Source organism: Grus americana, chromosome 5 (assembly GCF_028858705.1).
Source record: "Grus americana isolate bGruAme1 chromosome 5, bGruAme1.mat, whole genome shotgun sequence".
In the NCBI taxonomy this organism is placed as follows: domain Eukaryota; kingdom Metazoa; phylum Chordata; class Aves; order Gruiformes; family Gruidae; genus Grus; species Grus americana.
In genome coordinates, this window is record NC_072856.1 from 30,686,544 (window position 1) to 30,712,243 (window position 25,700).

The 25,700-nt window shown below is 34.9% G+C and overlaps 1 protein-coding gene across 6 annotated transcripts in view; it reads right to left on the minus strand.

Annotated features, from left to right (window-relative positions):
* UBR1 (ubiquitin protein ligase E3 component n-recognin 1) overlaps positions 1-25,700 on the minus strand; it is a 72,285-nt gene that overhangs the window by 42,237 nt on the left and 4,348 nt on the right. For 2 of the 6 annotated variants that reach the window (XM_054826467.1, XM_054826465.1), the window contains exons 2-14: positions 18,073-18,329; positions 15,920-15,998; positions 13,675-13,785; positions 7,955-8,085; positions 7,292-7,430; positions 5,603-5,665; positions 5,151-5,274; positions 3,806-3,913; positions 3,295-3,383; positions 2,405-2,503; positions 1,576-1,733; positions 834-933; positions 405-533 (exon numbers count right to left, since the gene is read on the minus strand). In XM_054826467.1, coding sequence (XP_054682442.1) covers positions 405-533; positions 834-933; positions 1,576-1,733; positions 2,405-2,503; positions 3,295-3,383; positions 3,806-3,913; positions 5,151-5,274; positions 5,603-5,665; positions 7,292-7,430; positions 7,955-8,085; positions 13,675-13,785; positions 15,920-15,998; positions 18,073-18,329 — 1,587 coding nt within the window. The other 4 variants (XM_054826466.1, XM_054826464.1, XM_054826469.1 and 1 more) reach the window with 3 other exon arrangements.

The window sequence follows — 25,700 nt, forward strand, 5'->3', positions numbered from 1 at the left end:
CGCAGGGATGAGCTCCAGCACTAAGACTACTGACAGAGCAATCACCCAATTAACACAAAGTTTCTGCAGTCCACTTTTGCAATGAGAAACGAACACCATGTGCTTTAAAACCTTAAAACTTGACAGTGATACCATGAACCTAATACTCAAAATATTGAATTATGAGAAGTATTTTCTCTTTATGATTTGCCTGACACCCTGTGCAGCTTTGTCAGCTAGAAGATTATATTCTTCTGAGATCCCTTCTCTCTTTGTTATACCACAGATTAATTCTTTCAGACTCATTTTTTTGTGGGATCTCTATTGAATAGTGAGCTTTTTTTAAAAAGCTGCTACTTAAAAAGCACTCAGGAATATTCACAAAAGGCACACACATAAGAATCCCAGACAATTGATATACTTACGTCACAGGCGCACCACTCCTGGAACATCAGAAGAATGTTCTTGAGCTGCATCTGTATAGCAATAGCTGCTTCCCAGTCAGGGTCCACCTCAATGTGCTGACCAATCTGTCTTTTTATCTCCTCCATTCCCTGAAATGGAGATGCCACAAAACACTCAAGCTAAATCAGTGATCACAGGCTTAAAACAATACAAAATCCCATAAGCAAAGGGTAAAATATAGGTTGTTCAGATACATGTAGCTAAAATCGATTAATATTACTTTTATAAAGTGAACATTAGTTTTTCATCCACTCAAGACAGGGATTGAAGAATTTACCATCTTAATTGCATGTTTATATCCACAATATTGCTATGGACAAAAAGATGAGCAAACAAAAGTGCTGTAATATAACAGCATAGTAGAAAGAAATTATTTAAATGTGTTGTACCTGCATGCAAGTTAGAATCCTTAGGAAAGAAACAAATCCTTCTAAAAACTGCTCCCTCAGACGGTCTGTCCATAACGTAGGCTTGCTGACTAATACATACCTGCCCCCAAAGAAAACATTATCATCTTTTGTTCAGATTTCTCTTCTGCTTATGCTTTTATTTAAAGTGTTCTTTGTATTACAATAATCAACTTGCACTATCACATTACATCACCCTCCCCATCTCAAACTCCTCTTAAAATTCTCACCACACACTAGAGTTTCTTGGTGTGACTCCATCATTTGAAACAAAGAGGTTTGTTGTTTTTTTTTTTTTTTAATTCCAAGGTATTTGGAGTGGTTTGCTTTCACGTTATTCAGTTTATTAGAGTAATTTGGGACCTGCATAGCATTTTCCACTCTTACAGATGAGGATTATACAGCTTTCCCAGAATGGTAATATATAGAAGCCAAATTTCCCATACTGTCTTACAGTAGATATATTTTGTTTATTAGCTCAATTGTTATATGGAATTTTATCAGTGAAAATCATCACAAATTGTATTTATAGAATATAAGTTTGGTATTTGAAAATTTTAAGTTTCCACTGAAAACTAAAACATTAAAGTTTCATGTGTGTTTTTTGAGGGGTTTGGTTTTGGGTTTGTTTTTAAAGTAGTTTTATCATCAGCTTCCTGAATTGACATACCTCACCTACTGACAGTTTTCTAACATTGCTCAAGCTTCTCAGCTTTATGCTTACCTGAGGTCATATATTACTGCATATACCCGGTTCAGTTTGTCCTGACTGTAACCTTGGAAGTTGAACTTGTCATTTTTGTCTAGGTACTCTGGAAGCACTTCTAGGAGTGTCTCTGTAATGGTGGTGATTACATTTTGCTCTTCAATAAGATGTCGGGCCTGCAAGAAGAAAATTAAAATTTTTTTCATCCTACTTTTGTTGAAGGGACCTGTCAAAATATTTTTTCCTTTGAATCCAGTCTTTTTGATTTGAAATTATTTTAAGCATTTGCAAAGAGTCCAAGCTACAAAAACTTCCATAGTATTTATTATGTACAAACACAATTTCTATCAACTTAGCATGTTTGTTCACTCTGACAGCTTCAGTGTAACGGACATGCAGTTTTTTCTAGAAAGATCTTGTAGAAAAGGACTTTTACATTAGTATTTCAAGCAAGAAACTTTAAAACCTACAGGTATACTTCCTCCCCCCAGGATTTAACATATTTCACGCACACAAAAAGACATTTAACCATTTTTTTGCCCCCTTCCCCCAAGTTTTCAAAGTTACATAAGAAAGTAAACATGAACAGTAAATGAACACAGAAAGTTAATGCAGAGAATGCTGCTGCCTAAAACTTCTACTTATTTGCATTCTATCTTCTGTAATGAATTTCCACATAAATTCAAGCTCCTGCTTTCATATGGGCCTTAGCAAATCTCCAAAATCGTTAATTTTCAGCTCAGCAATGCACAAAGACACTCTGCCAAGTACAGTAGTCTGCAAAGGTGGTACTGCTAGCAATTCTCAAATTTATTTTACATTTCTAGCAGAGACAGGCTGTACATACCAGAGTAGGTACGGTGAACATCTGAACTGAGAGTGCTGTCACAGAGAGAACTCTGTCATGATCATCACTGATGTATTCTTTTTGCAATGCCTTGTAATACTAGGAAACAAGAATATTGGGGAAATTAAATAAATAAAACAAGTGTTAATTAAAAATGTTTACTTATTTATTTGCAAGAATTACATCTCAATGTCCTTCTTCCTTTCTAATAGGAGCAGTTCAAACAACAAAAATGGCACAATATCCTCAATGCATCAAAGCAATTAAATATGTTCTCCACTGCCTTAATACTGAAGACAAGCACAAATTTAACTGTTCTGCCAGACGGGAACCAAAATATTTTTTTCTCTTACAACCAATCTTCCCCAAGAAAAGAAAGTAAATATCTGAAAAAAGGACCAATAAAGACATTAACTTAATATAAAACAGGTTGTCCTCCTGCAGTGAACTGTTATTCAACAGCTGTCTATAAAAGATAAGTAATGTAAGTGTTTGCTTTGTTTCAGTCCAGTGAAAACCATGAGGTGTCAATCCCCTTTATCAGGATTAAACTCTCATCCTAAAAGGAAAACCACTTGGTCTTATGTGTCGTATATTTCTTAACTACTGTAGTGAATTTTTAATAATAAGACAGACCAGTTTCAGTGGCAGTTCATCTGACATTTCAAAAGATACACAGAATACTAACAATACTGCATTCTGAATAGCATATATACCTGCATGATTATAAGGAACAAACCAATGATACTGTAAATTAATACACTCTGTAAAGGTTGAGCCAGTTGCTGAAGCTCTGCTTGTTGAAAATTATTTATATTGAAACAATTTTCAGGAAGGGGGAAATTTTACGAAGCCAGTAAAAATTCATAGCATAAAAACCAACCATTTACCTTCACAAATTCCACAGCAAAAAGTTTTTTGTATTGCATTTCCATAAAAAAACTACTGAAGATAAGTTCATGAAGAACCTTCCTTGCCCCTGTGAAGAGCCAATACAATGCATATCACTTTATTGTACGAAGATGCAGCTTTTTGTGGAAAAGAGGAACAGATTATTAAATTATAATTAAAAATCATTAAAAGCCTTGAAATGGTTATGATGTACATGAACAAAGTTATTCCTATTTTTAACATTTATTGGTATGTATTTAAAACACAGAACAAGTGTCAAGCTACATCTTGTGAAAAGATTGCTCAAAATACATACAGCAGGAAAAATTTAGAAGGCAAATACATACCAAAATATCAATTATCTCAGCTGTAAAAACAAAGGACATATCAAAAACCATAATATAAAAACTTTAACTCCACCTCCATAGCACTTCTTTACTTTTACGCATTTGTTACACACATGAAAAATTAATTTGCCTCTTCAGTTTAAAGCAACATGGATACACAAACCTTTATGAAGTTTTGCATCCCATAGCATCAACTTGCTTATGAAGCATGGCTTTTCAGATCCAGCTTCTTCTTTGAGACATATTTGACAGAAGATCTGGCGAAAGTCACCTATAGGGATAAAACTACTCATTTGTACAAGAACGCTTCAATAATTAAATGGTATGAGCCAACAAGATGACAATTACGGAATTCTGTCCTTAAAAAAAAAAGGAGAAAAATGGCACTTAAGTATGAATTATTTTTTAACAAAGTTTTTTCTCAGTGAACATACTCCCACATTCTCTCCCCTTACCTAATTTCTTCTTACTATTCTTACCTACTTTATTTAATAAATCCAGTGATGCAGAAGAGTATTTTAAAATGAAAAGCATTTAGACAGCTTTGCAAAGCAGATCCATAAGAACAGTTCGCTATGTCAGCACAGAAATGCACTGAAATTTGTACTGATTAGAAGAACTGTCTGAGGACCTTGGACCAGCAAGAAAATACCATCAGTGAAATAAATAAAGTTGAAAAGAATAGAAAGATAAAATTTGTAAAATATTGTAAAGAATTACAAAAAGGTACAATTATGATATATGCATGTCAAGGGAAAGACTGGAATGTAAGTGTTCAGAAAAAGAGATAAGAAATTCACTTTGTTATCCAAGCTTACAGAAGAGGCTAAAGCAGACCAACGGACTTACCCTATCAAGAAGGAAGATAAGCAGTGAGTAGAGCTTAATCTATGCATATTTATACAGTGAAAAGAAATTTTATAATGGCTTTAGCTTGGCAAAACACAGGTATGACAAAACTCAGTAACAGACACAAAATTAGATTGATTCAGAAGTCGTCTTTGAAACCAGGAACATCAAACTCCAGAACAATGTTCGAAAGCTTACAATAGTCTTCCCACTACTGGACAAATTTTTAAATTAAGGCTGTTGTTTGTTTTACTGACACTGTCTAATTAATCACAGCTATCAAATCTGAAGCAGGAATTAATTCAAGCAGAGGATGTATGCTTTCACTGGAGGTGGTCTGCAGCTTTCCACCAGCAGCTTTTAAGCAAAGAAGTCACTATAATAGGGCATGTGATGCTGAAACTGAAGATAATAAAACTTCTAGAGGAACAGACAGAGCTCAAGCAAGGAAAGACATTTGTTTTAGCAAGAAGGAACAGAAAAGTATTGATGGATATCAGCACCCACACTACTGTATTATTTATTTACTAATTAGGAGGAGCATGAAAGTATTTTAATAAGGGAATATCATAAATAACACCGCTAAAGACATTTTTTGAGATAATTAGTCACTCAAATACTGACATGGCATTATCGTAACAAAAATCAGTCATGCTTACTTGAATAGCTCATGAGTTTGTTCAGCCAAGAACCAAGGCGCAGGGCAAACTTCTGGTGAGCCATAACATCAGCATGCAGAACCTCCACATGAAGTGCTCGTTGAGAAACATTTTCAGAATGCCTCTAGGAGTCAGGTAAATATTAGTAGATATAAAATAAAGATAACATGAATTTCCATTTTTTGTCTTTACCACCCATTACCTCTCCCAAGCACATGTTAATGGCAAACTCCAACAAAAAAAGAAATCAGTTTGATGTTTTATTTCTGAAGATGCCTATTTATAGCAAAGGTGGTGGGGTAAATTCAATTTCAAAAAGTTCACAGGCAGGTTATAAAAACACAGAAGTACTAAGATAAAGACTGTACAGCAGACAAATAAGTCGTCAGTATTAATAATCAAGAGGTTGATTTGTTTGGTTTTTAAATGAGAAAATTATTTTAGGAAGTTACCTTGATTTCTTCTTTTGCTTCCTGACAAGAAGCATAATGTCCTGCCTTAACAGCTCTACGACCCTGTTTAAAGAAAATATTGAGCATAAGACCAATATAAAACAAATCCAAAATTTCACAAGCCTGATCCTTGCTATGTTTTTTATACATAAGAGAAAAACAGGGACCAACATCACTCATGGTGCTTTTAGACAGAAGCAAATAAAAATTAACATAATTGTCTTTAGAAAAAACTATTTTAATTAAATTAACAATGGAACAACAAAGTAAAGTCTTATTAGCTAAAGAAAATTCACATACACATTAAAACAGATGAGTGGGATTTCTGCAGAATACTTTAAATACAAACCACATCAACTTTCTTCCTTCAAAGAAAGGAAGGAGTTCGTTTCTGTTCCTTCGTCTGTACTTCAAAGTACACTCATCCTGAACTGCTTTTCTACAATCTTTCCTACTATTTCTTACTTCTGTATATGAAATAGCAGAGTATATTATAAGCATGGGTTTGATAGCTCTTTCAATAAAGCCAAGAACAGATCCAGCTTAGACCTCAAATTCCACTCAAAGGAAATCAGAGGTATGGGCCTCCAAAACAAGTTCTCCACAGAGCAGAATTTCACACAAGAAGAGAGGAGGTAGCTTTTGTTGTACAACTGTTGTAATAAAAACAATATAACCTAGTTCTGTGCTGTAACAGGTGCTCTGTAAAACAGGAAGTGTGATCAACTCTGGATCTAAAATTTAGGTTTCAATCAAAAGGAACCTTCATAATGGAAACCTTTAAGCATGCACGTATATACATATTTTATAAAACCTGCAATTGCAGGACAAGCCTTGTAATTACATGAGACTGACACTACTAACTAAATACAAATAAACTTTTATTACCTGAACAAATAGGAACACAAAAAGAAAACATAGTTTTTACTGATTAAAAAAGGATAATAATATTAGTAAGATATTTTATATGTAAATATACAACAAATACATATACAGCTATAGATGAAGTTTTTTTATGTGCAAGCACGCAAGTTTTGTACTTTTGTGAGGTAAAAAAATATGGTTGCAATTAAGATAATTCAACCACTGATCATGCTTCCCCCCATCCCAGTGCCCAGTGGAGAAAAAAAATTTACATTACTAGTGTAAGGCCTTTACATGGGATATTAGTTTGAAAAATGAAATAGTAAAATTGTCAGGTTCACCCACATTCCTTCATGGATTCTTCCTGGTTTCATTTGTTTAATTTGAAGTTTTAAGATTTTCAAATGAAGTCCGAGTCAGAACAAGCACTAACTCTTGCAAAATGTAAGGTATGTTTCTGATTAAATATAACTGAATATGCGTATTTCTGACTTGTATATTTTTCATACAAATACCATTAAAATAAAACATTAATGTCAACTGAGAAGGAAAAAAAAAGGTAAAGGAAAATATGCAAAACAGGAAAGGAGCAACTTCGGATAAATCATCTCTTCTCTTTCTCAAGAAACTGGGTTTTGTCTTGAAGAAAAAAAATAATAGTTTAAAAACTTTCTTGAAGCAAGTGCTGATTAACAGTTACTCTGCGACATATTTTTCTCTCTCTTCTCCAGCATCCCAGAAACAAAGATTCTATGATCAAGAGACTATAGTAGCACTTTTTAATGATTAAAAAGTTACTTTATCCCATATCCATAATGCACTAACCTCTTTATCTATGGCAGTAGTATGCAACTGGGCTTCACCAAGTTCGCAGCCAAGTGCCCTTTGCAGGCTATAGATGACATGATCATAAGAATGATGTTCATCATTGAAAAGGACACAGTAGTAGCTGTCTACCTTCTCTCTGCTGGGAAAAAGCCAACATATCATCATACAAACAAAAATAAAATTGTAAATAGTGTCCTATCCAACACAAGCAACAGCTCACTTGATAGCTTTAGAGAAATGCCAAATACAAAACAATTATCGGAGAAAGTTAAGCATGTTCTTCATGTCAAAGACACACCCAAAAGTTCCCTCACCATCTATACCAGAATAAGCCACAGAAACCATGTACCAAGTACAAAAGAGATTTTAAGTTATTTCATTATTCCATTATTATTTCCTCTCTCTGCTGTTTTATGATCCCATTTGTCTTTTTAACACGATTTTCAACAGTCTTTTTCCATTTTGATGGAACACAGTCACACACTATTTTTTCCATGAAGTACCAAAAGCTCTTCTCTATATAACTTAGGTCAAAAATGCCACAGTGCTCTTTATAGGGATTTTGGCACTAATATGTTTGCATGAGTGTTAGAATACCACAGGCAAAATTATTATCGAAGTGTCTAATGCCTTGAAGAGAAAGTTGAAAATACTCCCTACCTAATTGTGAGCTCTGGTGGCAGCTCCTTCTCTTCTTCCCATATAAGCATATCTACAATGTATTTTATCACAGAGGGAAATACCCTCCTAGAGTGCTCCATAATTTCTTCATTCAACTGACATTCAGAATTCTGTAAAACAGGAGATAATATTAATATGGAAAAGAAATTTTAAAAATGAAGAAAGGGTTGGTAGAATACCTTACCACCATATTTGTTTCAGGAAATTAGCCTTTTCATTATTTTCAAGCAAATTAATCTCACCTCATTTCTTCTCTTCAAAATTATTTCATCCCAAGGGCTCTCAGTAGGATTCCAACAGTTTCATCTACCTTTTTTTACGCATCCAGTTTTTATCTAGGAATAGACTACGAAAGGCCTCACCAAATGTGTTAGGAAACTTCAATTTACTTTTTTTTAAACTTAGGTTTAAAAAAGCTGGTTAACAGCTTTCTGTACACCCGAAAACATTAAAAGTTTGCAGTCCAGACCAAAATTCTTCCCCTGCATTGCTTGCTCTTCTGTGTGGGTATTCTGTCAAACATTTATGACACTCCTTGAACAGAACCTAACTCTGTTCTTTTCAGAGATCCCACCCCAGATTTAGAAATCATTCAAAATATCCCTGTAAACTGACATATTTCCCATCCACCCAGAAAAAGCTCGTTAAGTGAATTGTCTACATCATATAACATTATTAATCCTTTCCCTAAGCATTTAAGCAGAAGAGAAATCAAGGTTATAAGCAAAGAAAATCATTACCAAATTTGCACTTAAGAACGAAGCAACCAATATTCAAGTACAAGATGTTGCAACAACATTGTGTGAAAAGAGGGCTTGAATCCAAAGGCCCTGATGACCTTTTCCACATACCACCTTCCCTTCAGCATACACACATATAAATGGTATATAATGTTGTTATTAATGTTAATGCAACAAAATTCAGTAATTTCACATACAAATATGACACAGAAACAGAGGCTGATATTTTCTAGAGTATTTACACAAAGCTTCCTGTAATTTTAGGATCACCCAAACTGCCTACAAAATCTGAATACGTATGTGTTGGCCAGAGTAAGAAAAGATGAGAAACCAAGATGCTTTCCAAGAATAAAGCTTTTCACAGGTGACTTTTAATCCCAAAGTACTAAGGGCACTCACCTCTGCAATACACAATCCGACAGATATTATATATAAAAGAACAGAAAGAGTGCTGTGTTTAATAGAGCTAAGAATCATGTTTTTGAGAAATTCTTAAATCAACTATACAATCACATTTAACCATTTATGAAGCAGGTTGCCTTTAAGAAAAAACAAACAAAAAACCCACAAGTAAAATCTTGTCGTGTCCACATGTTGAAAAAGTTAAAAAATGTAGTGGAAGAGAAGTAAAAATGCATTAACATGACCAATTGCTTCCAAAGCTCTGAACAACCGTTTTCTGACCTGATAATCATTGGAAGAATAATTTGGAGTCAAACATACAATCTAAAATGTCTGCCAATGAAATCATGGTCTATAAATATCACTGTGTGTACATACTTAATTTTGGATAAGCTCGTGGTAGATCTTGGTAATTAAGAATGTAAATGTCATGGGTAATTATTTTTTCCCCAGACTGACAAAGCTATCATCATCTTAAAGTTTGGAGCAGAATGAAAAAAACTATAGTGCTAAGAATAATCTAATTGAACTGAGTTGTAAATACACTATTCTTTCCCCCCCCAGTATTTCTTAAGAGTTTGACTTTTTTAAGCATTAAAATATTTTAAGCAAAAATTATAGAGCTGGAGGAAAACAAAGCTGTGCATAGAGATACTACAAGGTCCTTGTTTGGGGTAAGACATGCTGGTGTCCTTCAGTCTGTAGAAGACATCAAAGGAAACTACATGAAAAGATTTATAAACTATTAAAAGTGGGGATTGCACTTATACAAATAGTGAAAAGTTAAATGATGCAATGCTACCTCCTATGCTATCCACATTAACAGAAGTCACAGTCAAATGAACTTAAGATACACCTAATGTAAATTGAAAGGGGAAAAATAAAATTTCCTCAGAAGTATGCCCAAAAATGTGTAATTATTCAAGCTTCAGGTAAAGCTTCAAAATTGTGGAAGAATGAACAAAGTATGTCCAGATATCAGAGTTTAAAAATAACTATCAACCAACATTTTTTTTTTAAACAAATGTGCCTGAGAAGTGTTTTTACCTTATCTAAGATACAAATTCTTAAAAGTATCTGGTTTTAAGGATCTATTCAGGCATGTTTTTTATATTTGTGGCATAGTTAAGACATTAATTTGGAATCAATAGGGAATGGATCACTCCTAAAAGCCTGGAGTGAGGGGGTCTAAAATGAAGGATTGCTTTTCTGATCCCCATATTACAAATGTACTAACAACTGTTGTAAATATCTCCTCATTGTAAAACTTTTTTTTTTTTTAATTAAGGTTTAATTAGGATATTTGTAAGGATAACGTATCTTACTAATGGTCCCCTCATTATCTCAGAAATGCTAAAAACTTTGGTGCTTATCTTTAATGTTGTAGATTTAAAACCTGTCCTGTACTAAGGGCTCGTTTTTAAAAGGAGGTCATTCTGTAGATCAAACTCTAAACTTAATCTACCTTTTAAAAATAGCAGCCAGTTCCTAAGCACATTTTTACCATGTTCTGCATAGCAGACAAACATACTGCAAACATCCCGCTCTTCTTATTTGCTCCTACCTGATCAGAGTTTATAAACACTCTAGCATGATACATCCTCTGCACTTAGAGTAATTAAAAGAATACTGGTCAGGGTCAGACAGAAAAGAGTGCTTTTTGTTTGACAAGCATGTGATAAACTTCTATACTATCAGAAAACATGTTGGGAAAGAAATGCAACGCAAGATGTCTGTTCCAAGCATGCTGTGCAACTCATTTCTTTTAATAAGCACTATATGATGAGAAAATTCCTACATTATGACTGTCCTTGATTCTCAAAACAGTGAGCAAACTATGAGGTCATCCAAACATCCATGAGTCTCTTCATCATAGCCAAATCCCTGATGGACAAGTCTTTTATTAAAAAAGGAAGATGGTCATACAATGCAATCTATCAAATAGGTATGTACAGTATATCTTAATATACTGATGCATTTCATTATTGTAGTGGTTTTACTTCTGCCCTTTTAACTAGGGAGTCTACATATACTGACTGCATAACTACATATATTGACAACAAAGAACTATTGTAAGAAGTAACTTTCTACTTCAAATAATTGTCTGATTAGAGGTTTTCTATCGTTCATGACTCTTGGGTAGCACTCATTGTAAGAGCATGTTCCCGTTTGACAGCAGTTGTAACGTAGCTTTGGACTTGCACAACTCCGTAGCAGAAGTGATGATCAAACAAATTCACTGCACACCAAACAAAGACCTTATCAGAGACTGGAAGAGAAATATTACTCAAAGCAGCATGGGAGGTTCCCTGATTCTTTATCATCACAGGTATGATTACAGTTCTTAAAGTTTAAAACCAAGAGATACTATGTTAGCGGTTATCATTATTGATATAATCTATCCTTTAACCTTATCTCCATTGGACGCAAGTGGCCTGAAGAATATTCTGAGCAGCTTATCTTCATCCAGACAGAAATAAAGTGCTGCAGACTCTGAATGCATGCAGTTTCCTCACAAGCTTTGTTTGAATATGGTTTTGAAAAAAAGGCCATAAAATTTGGACAGTGTGATTTTAATGAGTGAAATAGCTTTTGGATAGAATTTTGATAAAGGTTTTGGTGGTTTTCCTAGTATTTTTGGATTATTTTATTGTTATGAAAAAGCTGTTCAAAAGGAAAGGGAGGTAAAAAGCAGAATATGCTGTCACAGCTGCAAATACCAGATCTGTGAGATCAAAATCTATACCTTGCAGACAAACAGGTTCCCCAGCAGGAAGTTAACTTTTCATAAACCATTTCAGGGACCCTGGTCAGAGTTGTTGGAACTAAAAAATACTGTTATTCTCAAAAGTAAAGTGCTGAAACAACTGTCAGAAGATCTCATACAGAGATATAAATTTTAAAACTGGGAGATACAATCTCTTTTGTTTAGAATCTTCTTGTTAAAGTTAATGTGCTCTATAGGTCCACGATCATTCCAGATATCAGATTAATTTTTTTTTTGTAAGCCATCACAAGTGAAATCCATAATGTATGCTAGCTACTGTCCGTAAGACAAACTGGACAAGCTAGTCACCTGAGGCATAAGTAATATCACTTATCTAGGAGCAATGGAGATGCTTTGGCTGGAAACAATTTTCAAGTGGAAGAACGCTTAATTCTCAACTAAGACCCAAACATTTTGTCTTAAGACCACTGCTAAATTCTCTTTGTGATATGATAAGGACCTCTCAGCAATCAGCTAGAAATCTGACACTGAGCACCTCGGAACATAAATTTTCCATAGTATCCAAAGGCGGCTTTAAAGCTGGTAGATGCATGAGTTCTCTACCTTCCTGTATGTATCAACAGTACCAGGAATCTAGCATTGCAAAAAAAATCCTATTTTCCTTCAGAACACAAGGACAAAAATGAATACTTCCCAAAGAGGAACTGTACTAGTTTCTTATTCTGGAAGCACCTCTAGAACGTGCTGGAAAAAGTATTAAACGCATATGTAGTAATGGTGACAGCAGTAAAATTAACCATACAGTAGCTATTTTTGGGTATTCTAATATTAAGGAAACAATGTACCTCTTTTGATTACAGGTTTTTACAAGTAATATGTAGGTATCAGCCACACATATACCAAATGGCTCAGTACTGGGGATAATTACGGCACAGCAGAATAGAGTTCACTGAAGTAGAAGCAAGCGAACATTATGGTGGGTGACAAGCTCCAAGTGGCAATCAGATGACCCCTTCTTGGAACTTCAACTATTTTTATCTCCGAGAAGGATGAACAAGTGAAGAAAAACTGTCTCATTTTTCTGTAAGACCAGTGTTCCTTATTCCTTTTCCGTTTGATTTTTTGCCAGATCATAAAGAACAGTACTTTTGCAACAAAACCAGGAGGTATTAGGGGTCTATTTGCAATGACGAATGCTAAGGGTTTTTTCCCCCTGATTATCTCAGAATGCAGAACTTGGAAAAAATAATTTTACCTGAAGCAATTGATTTGCCTACAATCTCTTTAAAAACTTCTTGTAAGATGGCATATTTCTCGTTAATATGCTGCTTTATGAGGTACAATAACCATGAGACATCCTAGCATAAGAAGTTAAAGCATAGGGACTTATTTTAGTCATAGTGACAGATCACACACCAGAAGTAACTGACAAAAAAATGTTCAGTAATGCAGTAATGTAGAAAAGAGAAAATATTATTAAAATCAAGTACTATATCTAAACATTTACTAACCACTAGGAAACCAATTATTTGTAAATAAGAACTGAGTAATACACATAGCAAAGGAAAGAGCAAGAGACTGAAATTTTAATGCGCATGTAGATGGAACTGTTCTATTGTTTTTGCCTTTTGTTTGGAGATAAAGGATGTCCAATACGTATGTTTGACCCCAACAAACACCTCGACCAAGGAAATCCTGATTCAACTCAACTGGACCTGCTACATGAATCATACAATATACACACTTTCATGCACAGGAATGAGCTTTTTTTTTAAAAAAAAAGGCAATATTTACGATATTTATTCTTTCACTTTAAGCAACATTCTTACTTCTTTTGCAGAACCCGAGGCTCCAGGCTCATGTTTAGTACACAGTGGTCCAGCCTTCCATGCCTCTGTATCCCCACAGTCACAAAATCCACCCCCAGTGGAGCTATGCATCTGTAAAAAACATATATTGCAGTCATGAAATATGCATATAAAAAGCAAGAGAAAACCAGAAATGTGCATTATTTAACTCAAACACAAGTATAACTACCAACTTATAAAAGACAAGAGTCACTGCATAATCAACGGACTTAACACAACATTTTTTTTCTTTTTTTAGATAAAAGGAGACTTATGGGGGGGTGGATTGAAACTTTTGGAGCACAAAAGTTTTTGAAGAAATACAGTTGCTGCTGCAAAAAAGTATGCAAGTCAAACAAATTCAACTAGAAAACAGGCGAAAAAGCCTATGACTGATGAATAAGCACTTCATAAATGGCAAACTAATAATTTCTGGTTATACTAGCAAAATTATAGCTAAGGTGCTTAATGCCTTCTTTACAAATTACTTGGTAAAGTTTGAAAATAATCCAAACAAGAATATGTATTTATTAAACAGATACTTAGTAGTACCTCCACTTCTCACCAAAGAAAATAAGACACAATCAGCATCTAAATACATTCTTACAACATTAACTTTGCATTACTCTTTCAGAAAAGTACAAATTCTGACCCTTCATTTTGGCAAAAAGTTCCAAGAAAACTCAGGCAAAAATAATTATCCTTAGCTTAATCTAAATCCTTAATCCTAAAATAATTATAAAAACACTAAGTGACCCTATAAAAAGACATTCAAAAATTTGTTATTTACTTGAAAAGTTTTTAAATAACCTGATCTAATTAGACATGCTTCAAGCAGGAGGTTGGACTAGGTGACCTCCTTAGGTCCCTTCCAACCTAAATTATGAATCTATAAAGAGCATAATCTATATTCTTTAGCTTGCATCTTTAAAATGGAAATGCAGCAAATCTGCTCCCATCTGAATGCCTATTTCCATAGCTGATGTTTCGCCTGAAGAAGTTACTGAAAAACAGGGAAAGAACAACAGCTTCTCAGCTCAGCTGTGATTCCAAATTTCTCTGTAATCACTATTGTCTATTTTCCCTGGTTTTCATCTTACTGCTCTGTAAACTGTGTGTATGTGTCTTCTGTACATCTTTGAATCAATACTTACAACACATTCTCAGATCAGTATACAAAAACTTATACAGAGGGGCACAATATTATATTTTAGTCCCAATTAATTTTGAGATTGCTAGAACCTTCTTCCAAACTGCCTCTCATTGAAACATACCCACTTAAAGGGGATTTATGACCAATTGATAATACATGTAAGATAAATCTCTTAAATGGATGTCATGTCAATGAATAGAAGGAATAACTACCAAAGAAAAAAAGTCTAGCTCACTTTCTGGTCATGAAAGGTAATTAAATCAAATTCATATTGTTTCTGTACATTGTCTTGCCTCTTGCAGCAGATTTAGACCAGCTTTTAAAATGACACTTAATATACTGTTTTCCATTTCTGCTCCCAAGGCTGCTGAGTCTCTGAAATTACAGAGTTCTCAGTGAAGAGAGCAAGCAAAAAAGGGGGCCTGGAAAGGAAACAGTAGATGACAGTTTAAGCAGTGAGTTAGTTAAGAATTATTTAAAAGATCTTTCTTTGATTAAAGCACGGAAATGTCTCAAAGATAACAGATTTGGCTCAAAGAGAATCAAAAGGATATCAGAAAGAAATGATTCAGTTGTAAAACAATCTCCTCAGCTTAACATTGGTTTTACATTTATCATTATGAACTAAGCACAAAGTAGTTTATGCAAATCTAAATGGAGAAACAGAGTGGAAATGCAGACTGCATCAGTGACATAAGTGCTGAAGTAATGGCCCTTGTATATGCACACTCATTCTAAATTTCCAAACAGTACTGTCTGAGACTCAGGACAGGACTGTCATTTTCAGTCACAGCTTTTTGCTGACATACTCTTCTGTGATATTGCCAAAGAGAACAACAACATATGCATTCACAAATGCTCCCTTACCTTCTGGTTCTTGAATTAGAAAGTTACTGTTCTTAAAAAAAGCTTTACATAGTTAGAAACATGAGAGAGATAATTAAATAATTAGTAAATCCTCGATTATTTTTTTTAATAAAAATTACTAATGGTTTATATGCAATTTATTATATCCTCAATTAAAAATCTTGTCTAAAGCTACAAGTACAATTTCTTAACGTAAGATTTTTCTACCTTGTACCGGTGGTTCTTGTGAATGCTATTCTGGAAGCAGTCCATACAAAGTACACAAGTTGGATCAACTGCACAGTCTCTGCAATAAAAAGAGTAACTAGAGAACTTTCTAAAACATGGAATTTTCATGCACAAAAGAAAATGCTGCTCTGAAAAATCAGTATTAACAACAGATTGAAATGATAAGAACATTGGCTACTCCAAGTCACAGAAAGCCAGTTGTGTTAGGCTTGAACTGTGTACTCAAACCTGTAATATCACATTCTATCAGAAACATGCTTGATTTCCACTTTCAAAGTTTGCTGCTAACATATTTCTGGTTTTGCTAAGAATAAGCAGCTATTAAAAACCATGACGACTCTGAAGTAACCTTTATTATTGTTTCCACAACCGTAGCCAGTTTGCTAATGAAACTTTTGCTATGCTTCTGCTAGGTTATGTCTCTAACTTTTTAAACAGTTAGAAGTTAAAATCTAAAGAGAATTCCTTTACAAAATGAGCCAAAGAGTATAGACTTTGAAATTTACTTTGAAATTTCAGTCATGCATTCAAATACCTGAAAATCTGGAATTACACTCATGGGTAATCTAATTTCATTTTTTTCTTGCTCCACACATATATATATATATATATATATGCTTTTTTTATATTGGTTTTTTTCCTAAAAACATGGTCACTACTTTTTCTTTAAATACTGTTTCATGCTACACAAAATGTGGATGACAGATGTTTAATGACAACATACCAAGTTTTTGGTTTTATGCCATTGTTCATCATCTAGTTCAAGCCTCCTTTACAACTAAATTACTTCTGATTACAGAATGAATTTCCTTTCAAACTTTTAGATTATAATCATCGTTACAGTAATTTAATATTTCACTTTCATTATTACCATAAATCTACTGCAAGGTGAATTAAAAGAAGGAAAAATTAAGCCAGAAATGCCCACTAGATTTGAATGCCCAATTCAAGACATTTAGATTTTAATATTTCTATTATGTCTGTCTATTATTTTTAGCATTTCAGAACCCTAAAGCAAATATATATTTAGCTTCAGCTGCAGCAGTAAGTACAGTATTTTTGTATAATTACTACCACATTTTTTCAAGACAGGAACTCAAAAAAATAAGAAAAAGAGACCACCTCTGAGAAATACAGCTTTGTCATTTTGCCTGCTATCATACAAGAACTCTGCAGAGGTAGGAACAGAATTATTCCTGTTACAGCAGCACTAAGCTGCCTTGACCATCCTTTTCCTTTGTACAATCCAATGCAAAGGCTTCTTCAAAGACCATTCTCCTTTCATACACAACATTAACTTATTCCTAGAAAAAGCTAAAGAGTATGTGATTGATTAAAATCTTACAGTGTAGTTCACAAACATAAAAAGTTTACAGAAAGCTTTCATTGTGACATTTCCTAAATTCTAAGGGCTGGATTTTTTAGCCATAATAATATTCTTCATCCTTAATATTATTCTGGTATTTCTGATTAAACTTTCTAGGTTTTTAAAATAAACTATAAACTACAACAAACTATGGCAATAGCATCATATTAATACTAATGAATTGCCCGCACAGTTGCAACCTTTACATTGACCGCAAAGACCTCTGATTTTTTAATATTAATATTATTTGTATTAATATGAACTAATAAAATTAATTCTATCAAGTCAATGGGCTGCCATCATTAATATACTCCAGGATGAGAAAAAAGGTGAAAAAGTGACCACTGGTCACACAGCTATTGCTTAAGCAAAGGACTGATGATGCTCAGAAATGCTGAATTCTGTTTCAGACTTTGAAAGGGTGAGTTCTATACTGTGCACGGATTTTTATGCCTGTTCTCCCTCAGTTCAGGTACAGACCCCATACTCATACCCTATCATCCAACCTCTTAAACCAATGGCTTTCAGTACCTTTAGTATGCTTTCACTTTCCTTCCCCATTTTCTCTGCCAGAGCCTGCTTTTAATATGCAATTTTTCTCACTCTAAAGTGGTTTGAAACATTAAGCAAATGCCACTGTCAGTTAAGCAAAGACCTACCCTGACAAAGCTACCATGACTAGTTAGCAGCACGACTAATTTTATTAAACCACTTTGCTGCATTATCTCACATGGGAACATTCATGATAACATACCTTCATTCTTACCTGCAAGAGTATGTTGTCTCCCCTCCTTTGAACACCTTCCCACAGAGCTGGGAGGTTCCACTCTGTTGTAGCTTCTCCAGGAATATATCGGGGTCTTCCCCAAACAAATAACATTCCAGGGGGTATAATATTGCTGCCTGGACCATTTCTTCCTGTTTCTCCAGCAAGGGGTCCATTTCAGCTGAGTAAATATTTGGCACGTGTTTTGCCAAGCACTGCAAAAACGTAGTTTGGAAGTTGAATCTTTCATCACACCACTGCAAGAAAAGTACATCCATGGATAAATATAAATTAATAAATAAATTTAAAGAAAATAGGATTAAGCACTTCTACTGTGAATCCAGAACTTTTTTCCACATCAGAAGTCAGTTTTGTGAGGAATAAAACCCAAGAAAGCATGGCTTCCCAAGAATTTCTCTGCTATTTTCCTTTCAGTACCCACCATAATAACCTCTGTTTTTTTGAAGTCTTCTACTAAAACACTCCAAGGCAAGAGTTGGCAAGCGCTATGCTACTGTAAAGCAACCCACACACTAATTAATTTTCAACTACACTCTTGCCAACAGGCGAGCCAATACACAAATCGTGAAGTCTGTTCAGCTGCCGACAAATGGAAAGAGCAGGAGCAGTAGCGGGTTTCCCTGTCTTAGCTGGGAAATAAATTTGGGATTCATTCCTTAGCCTGCTGATAGTCACAAAATGGGCAGCAACTTAATGGTCTTTGAAATTGTTACCCTTTAGTAAAATCATGTTGAAACTGGCCATCAGGGTTCCATAGTTACTGAGGAAGAAAGAAGCCCCACTGATTATATAAGCTTAATGTCCTTGTGAAACCAGACTAAAATACAATTTCATGTTTATAAGACAATTAATTAAGAACCTCAAGCGAAAACATAAGTACTTTTATTTTCTTAAGTCCCTAATTTCACTTGCAACTACTCTAGTTCTCTGAACAGTTCTCTCCATCCAATTGCTCTATTTCTGTCCTTCAAGTCTGAATATTCTTTCACATTATTCCCATTATTTAGAAATACCTTTTGTTTTTCCTCATTGCAAATCAGATAAGTTTACCCATCAAGTCTCCCAAAGACAACCTCCTTTCATACACAACCTTGATATATGCCCAAAAATTTATTTTTGCAAGAAAAAAAAAATATGTGTAACTTCACAAACAGCTGTAAAGGGAATTTCCTCTAGGCTAGCAAGCAGAGAATGAGCAAAGCATCCACCGAACAGTTTGGACTGAGAAAAGGTTCAAAGTAGCAGGTTATTCAACTTTTTTAAAAGGATGAAAATGTAAAACATCTTCTGTGAAAGGCAAGAAATCCTGATTTCTTAAAATGAAACCCACATCAATGGATTTCCCCCCAAAACTGATGGAGATAAGGGATTAAATAATAGATCTGTAAGGCTACAGCTCCCTGGCTTACTACCTAAATTTAGAACAGTTCTCCAGATAAATTAATCTAGAACACATGTAGTCCAAAGTGCTGCAATCCCAGTACTCTGAAAGTCAGATCTGCAAACATCATGTAGAAATTGCATATTTGTCTTCTGAAAAATTGTATGTCTACCCAACATAGACAAGTACAAAAAAACTGTCTACATACAAAATCTATACAGAAGAAATAGAATAGATACCAGGTTGAAACAGCCTAGATTAACAATAATATTGATAACCCAAAACTAATCTGTTAAAGGAGATTTGTTCCATGTTGTAGTCACTCTAAAGACTTGCTTTATGGCTTTAATCACGCTACACTTCTCATATGTTAGTATTAGCCTGAGGCTTCTACTGATACTTTGGCCATCAATCTTCCTTAGCATTACCCTTAGGTAGTCCACAACTTCATTTATCATGGTGATCAATGAACTCACAAGTTATGGAAGAAAATGCATGGCAGACACTGATGAAAAAGAGAAGCTATGGATAATGTGGTCAAGCAGGAGAGCAAATTTGTCCTCAAATCATCCTAGAATATCCTCATTTTATAAGCGCAGGCTGACCTGTCTAATTGGATTTCTTGAATCACAAAGCATTCAGCTGATCCTCAAATAGCTGAAAATGAAGATTCATCCATGAAGTGAAGGGAACCACTTCTTTAAAATCCAATTCTAACAAAAATTTTTGATCTAGAAGAGATTACTTAAGCAGTAAGCATCACTGCGATCACCATATCTGTCACAAAATCTTTAGCATACACATGCATGTAATATATATGCTTTCTGTATACATACACATACATACACTCAAATATATATGTATCTATTTTCACATATTTACAGTGCTAAGGAACAAAAGGAAAAGGAAACAGATTAGCTGATTGCCTTTTTATTTTAATTATTTTGTTCAAATTTTTCAACTACCTAGCAACATTTTTTTAAACAAAAATTATTCTTACTTGGGGCATAAAGACACCAAATTGTTAAAAGCAACTGAAATTAAATCCAAATTTATCAAATACTAGCATAACAACACTTAAAAAAATATCACACTTAGCTGGGGGTTCTCAGAAAGATATCAAATTGTAAAAAGTAACTGAAAACTGAAGTCCTTGATCACATGTGTCTATTTTTATATGTCTGATTTAAGATGAGTGGAAGTAAATTATTCCTATCACAATTAAACTCCGTAATTCAATGTTCCCCCTTAAACATGTTTCCTCCTGTGACTTGTTTTTTGTTTTAACTTTACTGTATTACGGCTTTAGCAAGTTCCCCTCCCAACTTGGTTACTGTATTTGTTCAAATGGCGGAAGGGGGGGGTGGGGGTGTGACCCCTTCACATGCTCTCTTTCCAAAGCACAAGAGAATCCCAGTCTGTAGCTCTTCTATCTTAATAAGACATGCTCCCAAGAGATGGTGTAAGTTTAGCTTCTGTGTTGTTGGAACAGAGCGCATCATAGCCTCAAGAAACACAGGACTAAGCTTTCCTGAAAATCTGCCAGAAGTGTAGAATGGGTTCTCACACAGTCTAACTCACAAGCATTTCAAGCATTCCCATGCAAAGCTTTTAATTCTATTTAAATGTTGTCCAGAGAAAGGAGGACAGGAAGTAGGGAAAAAGAGGGAAGAAGGGAAGAGAGAGAACTCTCTCAAGCAGGCTGGCCATCTTCTGGTAAACACACTGAATTATATCCTCAACCTATACATCACCCAGGAAATATCTATTATATTCACAAGAGAAACAAGAATATTCTTTTTCTTATTTCTGAAAGCTGCACAAGGCCAAACTTCAGACCAATCCCATACCCTCTGTGTCTCCTAGGAGAAGTAATTTACTCCTTGTGTCAAAATCTGTTTAGTATACTAAATCCAATTGTATAAAATTACACACAAAACTATTGAAAATACAGAAGCTGCCAAATAAAGCACACCCCTAAGTTAAGAATGACTGTCCAATGCTAGCTTGGTCCTCTTATGCACACATATTGAAATTGGTCCCACCTTCCCTCTGCTCGCTCACTCCTTTACCTGAGCACATCATACCTGTCAAGTGCTCAATAGCTACAGGTATGAAAACCATACAAATGAATTGTTAGTTTTTCTTTATTGGTTATATATTGACTGGTGAAGAAGAAATAAAATTCTTTATCATCATCAATTAAGTCTAACGGTCATACGCAGGGGATGAACTGGGAGTCTGAAAAAACCTAAGAGCTGTATAAAGCAGCTAGAAGCAGAGATGGGGCTTGCACTGCAGCTTTCTGCCCAACACTGGCACAGGCTGCCCTCAGAGGCTCTGGAGTCGCCATCCTTGGACATACACAAAAGCTGACTGGACATGGTCCTGGGCAACCTTTTCTAGGCTTGAGCAGGGAGTTTGGACAGGATGACCTCCAGAGGTCCCTTCCAGCCTCAACCATTGTGTGACTCAAATGCATTCACCACAAGAAATCTTCTTTCTTTCTCAATTTCTACTAATCTTCCAATTTCTGCTACAAGTAAGCTCTACAGAAAAGTAATTTTCCAAATTTGGTTCCACTGAAAAATGAATTTGAAACAGTGTACTGAAAAAGGCAGAGATCATGAGATGGCACAATTAAGATAAAAACATAATCATGTAACTAAAATACTATCTGTTGGCTCTCCACAACCCCCTGGCACTCACACCCTATTCACCAGGGCATGGAGACTGGAACTAACAGAAGCAGGAGGCTTGAATACACTCCACTCCCATCGACACTATTCCACTAGAAAACATTTTTGGCCTGCAAACTGAAAATTACTTAGATTCAAAAAAAATCACCTCCGTATACATTTGGAGTAAATTAAGGTTTCACCTCAAATTTGAATTCTGAAATTTCTTCACTTTTAAGTAACTGGATTAGCAATCTTAGTAAAGTTCTTTTGATAGGGGGTTTTTTTTGGTCATTTTCTAATTTTTATTAAAAGTTACCTGAAGAAACATCCGTGCCATCATATGGACCGTACAGACATACACATAGCCCAGAAATAAAACTGCCACAACCAATGACCGGAAGGAGCTTGAGGAGTAATCACGGCAGCAGCATACCACCACCCTTCCTGCAGAAGGAACAGCATTCCCAGGTATTGAAAACAGCAGACAAGGTGACACTTGGGAACCAACACTAACAAAAAGCGTGTGTAAAAGACATGCATTATCTCCCATCTTTTCTTTTACACTTTATATCTCTAACCTTCTCCAGCCTCATCTCTTTTCTTCCTTTAATCAGGTGTTCCTGTCACATTCTCCTTTAAGATGACCATAATTCTCAAACTGCATGAAAAAGGGAGACAAAGGGAACCAGGAGGAGTTGCAAAGCTATGTTTCTCAAGTATAAGTGGTTATGTCAAAAGAGCAAAGACAGCATCCGTTTTGTCCAAGACTTTTGATTTGTTCTGTATAACAAAAGCAGTAATCTGTAATCTTTAATGGCTCTTCAGAAGAATATGACTACAGAAGTGGTACCTCACAATGCCACTTGAGAAAGAATCATTAAGAGATAATCTTTTATCTTGCATGGAAACATGTCCTCCTTTGCTGGAACAGAGTACTAGCATTTCTTCCCATGTGTAAGCTTACAGAGATCTTCCCACAAGTTGATTCCAACCAAACACACAGTTTTCTCCTACATCTAAAAGGAGAGTTTGTAGGCTTTTACCTAACCCTTTAAATAAGCATCACATCAGAAAAGGTCAGAAGATGAAGAATTATATTTGCCTACAAATACTGCTACAAAAAGAGAAAAATATCTGTCATTGATATATCCAATATATGCATATTCAATTTTTGTCATTCACAAATGCATTCATTTGTGAATACTGCAAATAATAATAGGAATGAGAGCTAAGTAAGTATATAAGGAAAAAGTGGAGGGGAAAAAAAAAATCACTTTTCACCTATAGATCAAGCATCAAATGAGATTTCTCACTACTGTGACAGAATTTCTTTATCATTGCAACAGGTTTATTACGTACATTAATTCAGTAGCCATTACTTCCGTGACAGTTTTTGATTTACATTCTAAGCACAGTTTTGTTTGAATTCTAAAGTCTTTTCAAACTAACAGTTTGCATTAGGCAATACTATAAAAAGCAGCTCTACTTTAACTGCACTGATTGACACACTGATCTTTCAGTGCAAAGGTGACTGCATAAATTTCAAGACTGTATTTTTAGAAATACATTTATAAACATTAAATAACAAATTATGAAGGAATAGACGTTGCCAGTAGCACAAAGTAAAACCTGTACGTGGTCCAATGCTCCAGTTTAAAGGAATAGTAAAAAAGCTTAGTCTGTGCATGACATAAATCTGTCAAGCATGAGATGGCAATACCAGCTGCCTGTCAAAACAGCTGTTAGAAGCAGAATTTTAAAAGTAATTATATAAAATGCTAGGGACATACTGATTTCAAGCAGGTGCCATTCAACATAAATACCAAATGCAAAAGGCTGCTTTGCTTTAATGCACAGAACAGTTGTTACTAGTTAAACAGAGATTAGCAAGACAACAGATCCCAGAAAACTTTTATTCCGATATTGTCTATCCAATTGAGCAACCATAAAAGACATTCTAAAAGGATAAATACGCAGAAGATCTTTGATAAGTATGCAGAATACTTAAAATTTCTTCAGAAAGCAAACTTCAAGAGATTCTTGAACTAACATTTTCATATAAGGTTCTGCTTTTAAATTTTTAGTTCAATTTTTCCTTTTCTTGATTTTTGTTTAAAATTATCAGTTTTCTAATGCACTGACAATAAGATCCAACTGCAGTACAGAACACCTAAGAGACAAGGCAATCTATTTCAACCTCAGAGATATATATTCCCCAAATAAAAAGCTTCAAAAATAAGTACTAGAAATTAATTAGCGTATTTGTTCTTCCTTACCTTAAATCAAACTGATTTTTTTAGGAGTATAAATTCTACTATGTCAGGAGGGGCACAATTCAGGGAGTTAAAAATGGAGGCTTACTCTAGCTTTCTGTCACACAAGCATACATAGCTATTCATGACGTGTTTCACATTCTCCAAAAAGTATAGCCAATGTTATAGTAGAGAATCTAAGCTTAAAAATGACTGTTTAGAACTCAATTACAAAATATCTGTTTTCTGACACATCAGTCACATGGCTCCTTTATATAACATAGCTGGTAACCAGCCATGTACCAAACTTGGGTCTCCTCTGGATATCAGTAATTACTCTGAAAGAAGCAAATTTGGTTTCAAAAGTTATTTTCTATTGGCACAACGCAGGTAACCTTCAAGACTGTCTAACATTGTCCTAACAAAACTTCAACTCTGACCTGAAGACATAAAAGAACTGTTTGATCTCTACATTCATTTAAATTTTAGCCCCTAAGCCAAAGCAGGGTGCCAATTAATGTTAAAAGATGCTTTAATGATGCAGGTGTTTGCCCACTGGGAAGGAGACTCCTAACATTGCAGACTACTAAGCTCTGTCTACAGTAGAATCTACCTTGATTCCCAGTAGTCTCCAACAGCTACCAGTTTAGCTGAACCACAGCAAACCAATGACTGCTAGAGAAGCAAAAGTAACCACCAGCACCACTGGTTACTGTCTTGGCTGCTACACAGCTAAAACTAATGTTGTCCTCAGGGTAAACAATGCACGGATCCAGGTTGTTCAACCTCTGTGAAACTGCAGATCAGGTGTCAGTTTTAAATCACACTCATCTCCTAAACCACAAGAGTGCAGCTTCAGTTCACAGGGATAAGCACCTGGATGCAAACAGGCACCCAAGGAGATGTTTCAAATGAAATCATGGCCTGTAGTTCTCCCTCTACCATGCTGTAGATATACTGCCTACCAACTAGACACTCTAGCCTAAATACGCTACAAAATTACCAGGATATTACTAAGTAGGCTCAACAGGCAAAACAAAGTAGCCAGAAATTCTAGAATTCCCAAGTCTTTGAGACATGCAATCTAAAAATCTTTCAGGTTCCAAATTTTTTGGTGGAGCCTGCATTACGTAGATAGCAATGTACAATTAACGCATCAACACTACACGAAACTGGAATACAGTCTCAGGTATTAAAGCGAAACAATATACGAAATACATATTTGGAAAAAAAAAAGTAATTCTCCCTAGAAAAATAGCAAAATCATCACGTTTGCAGAGTTATTTGTAGCAT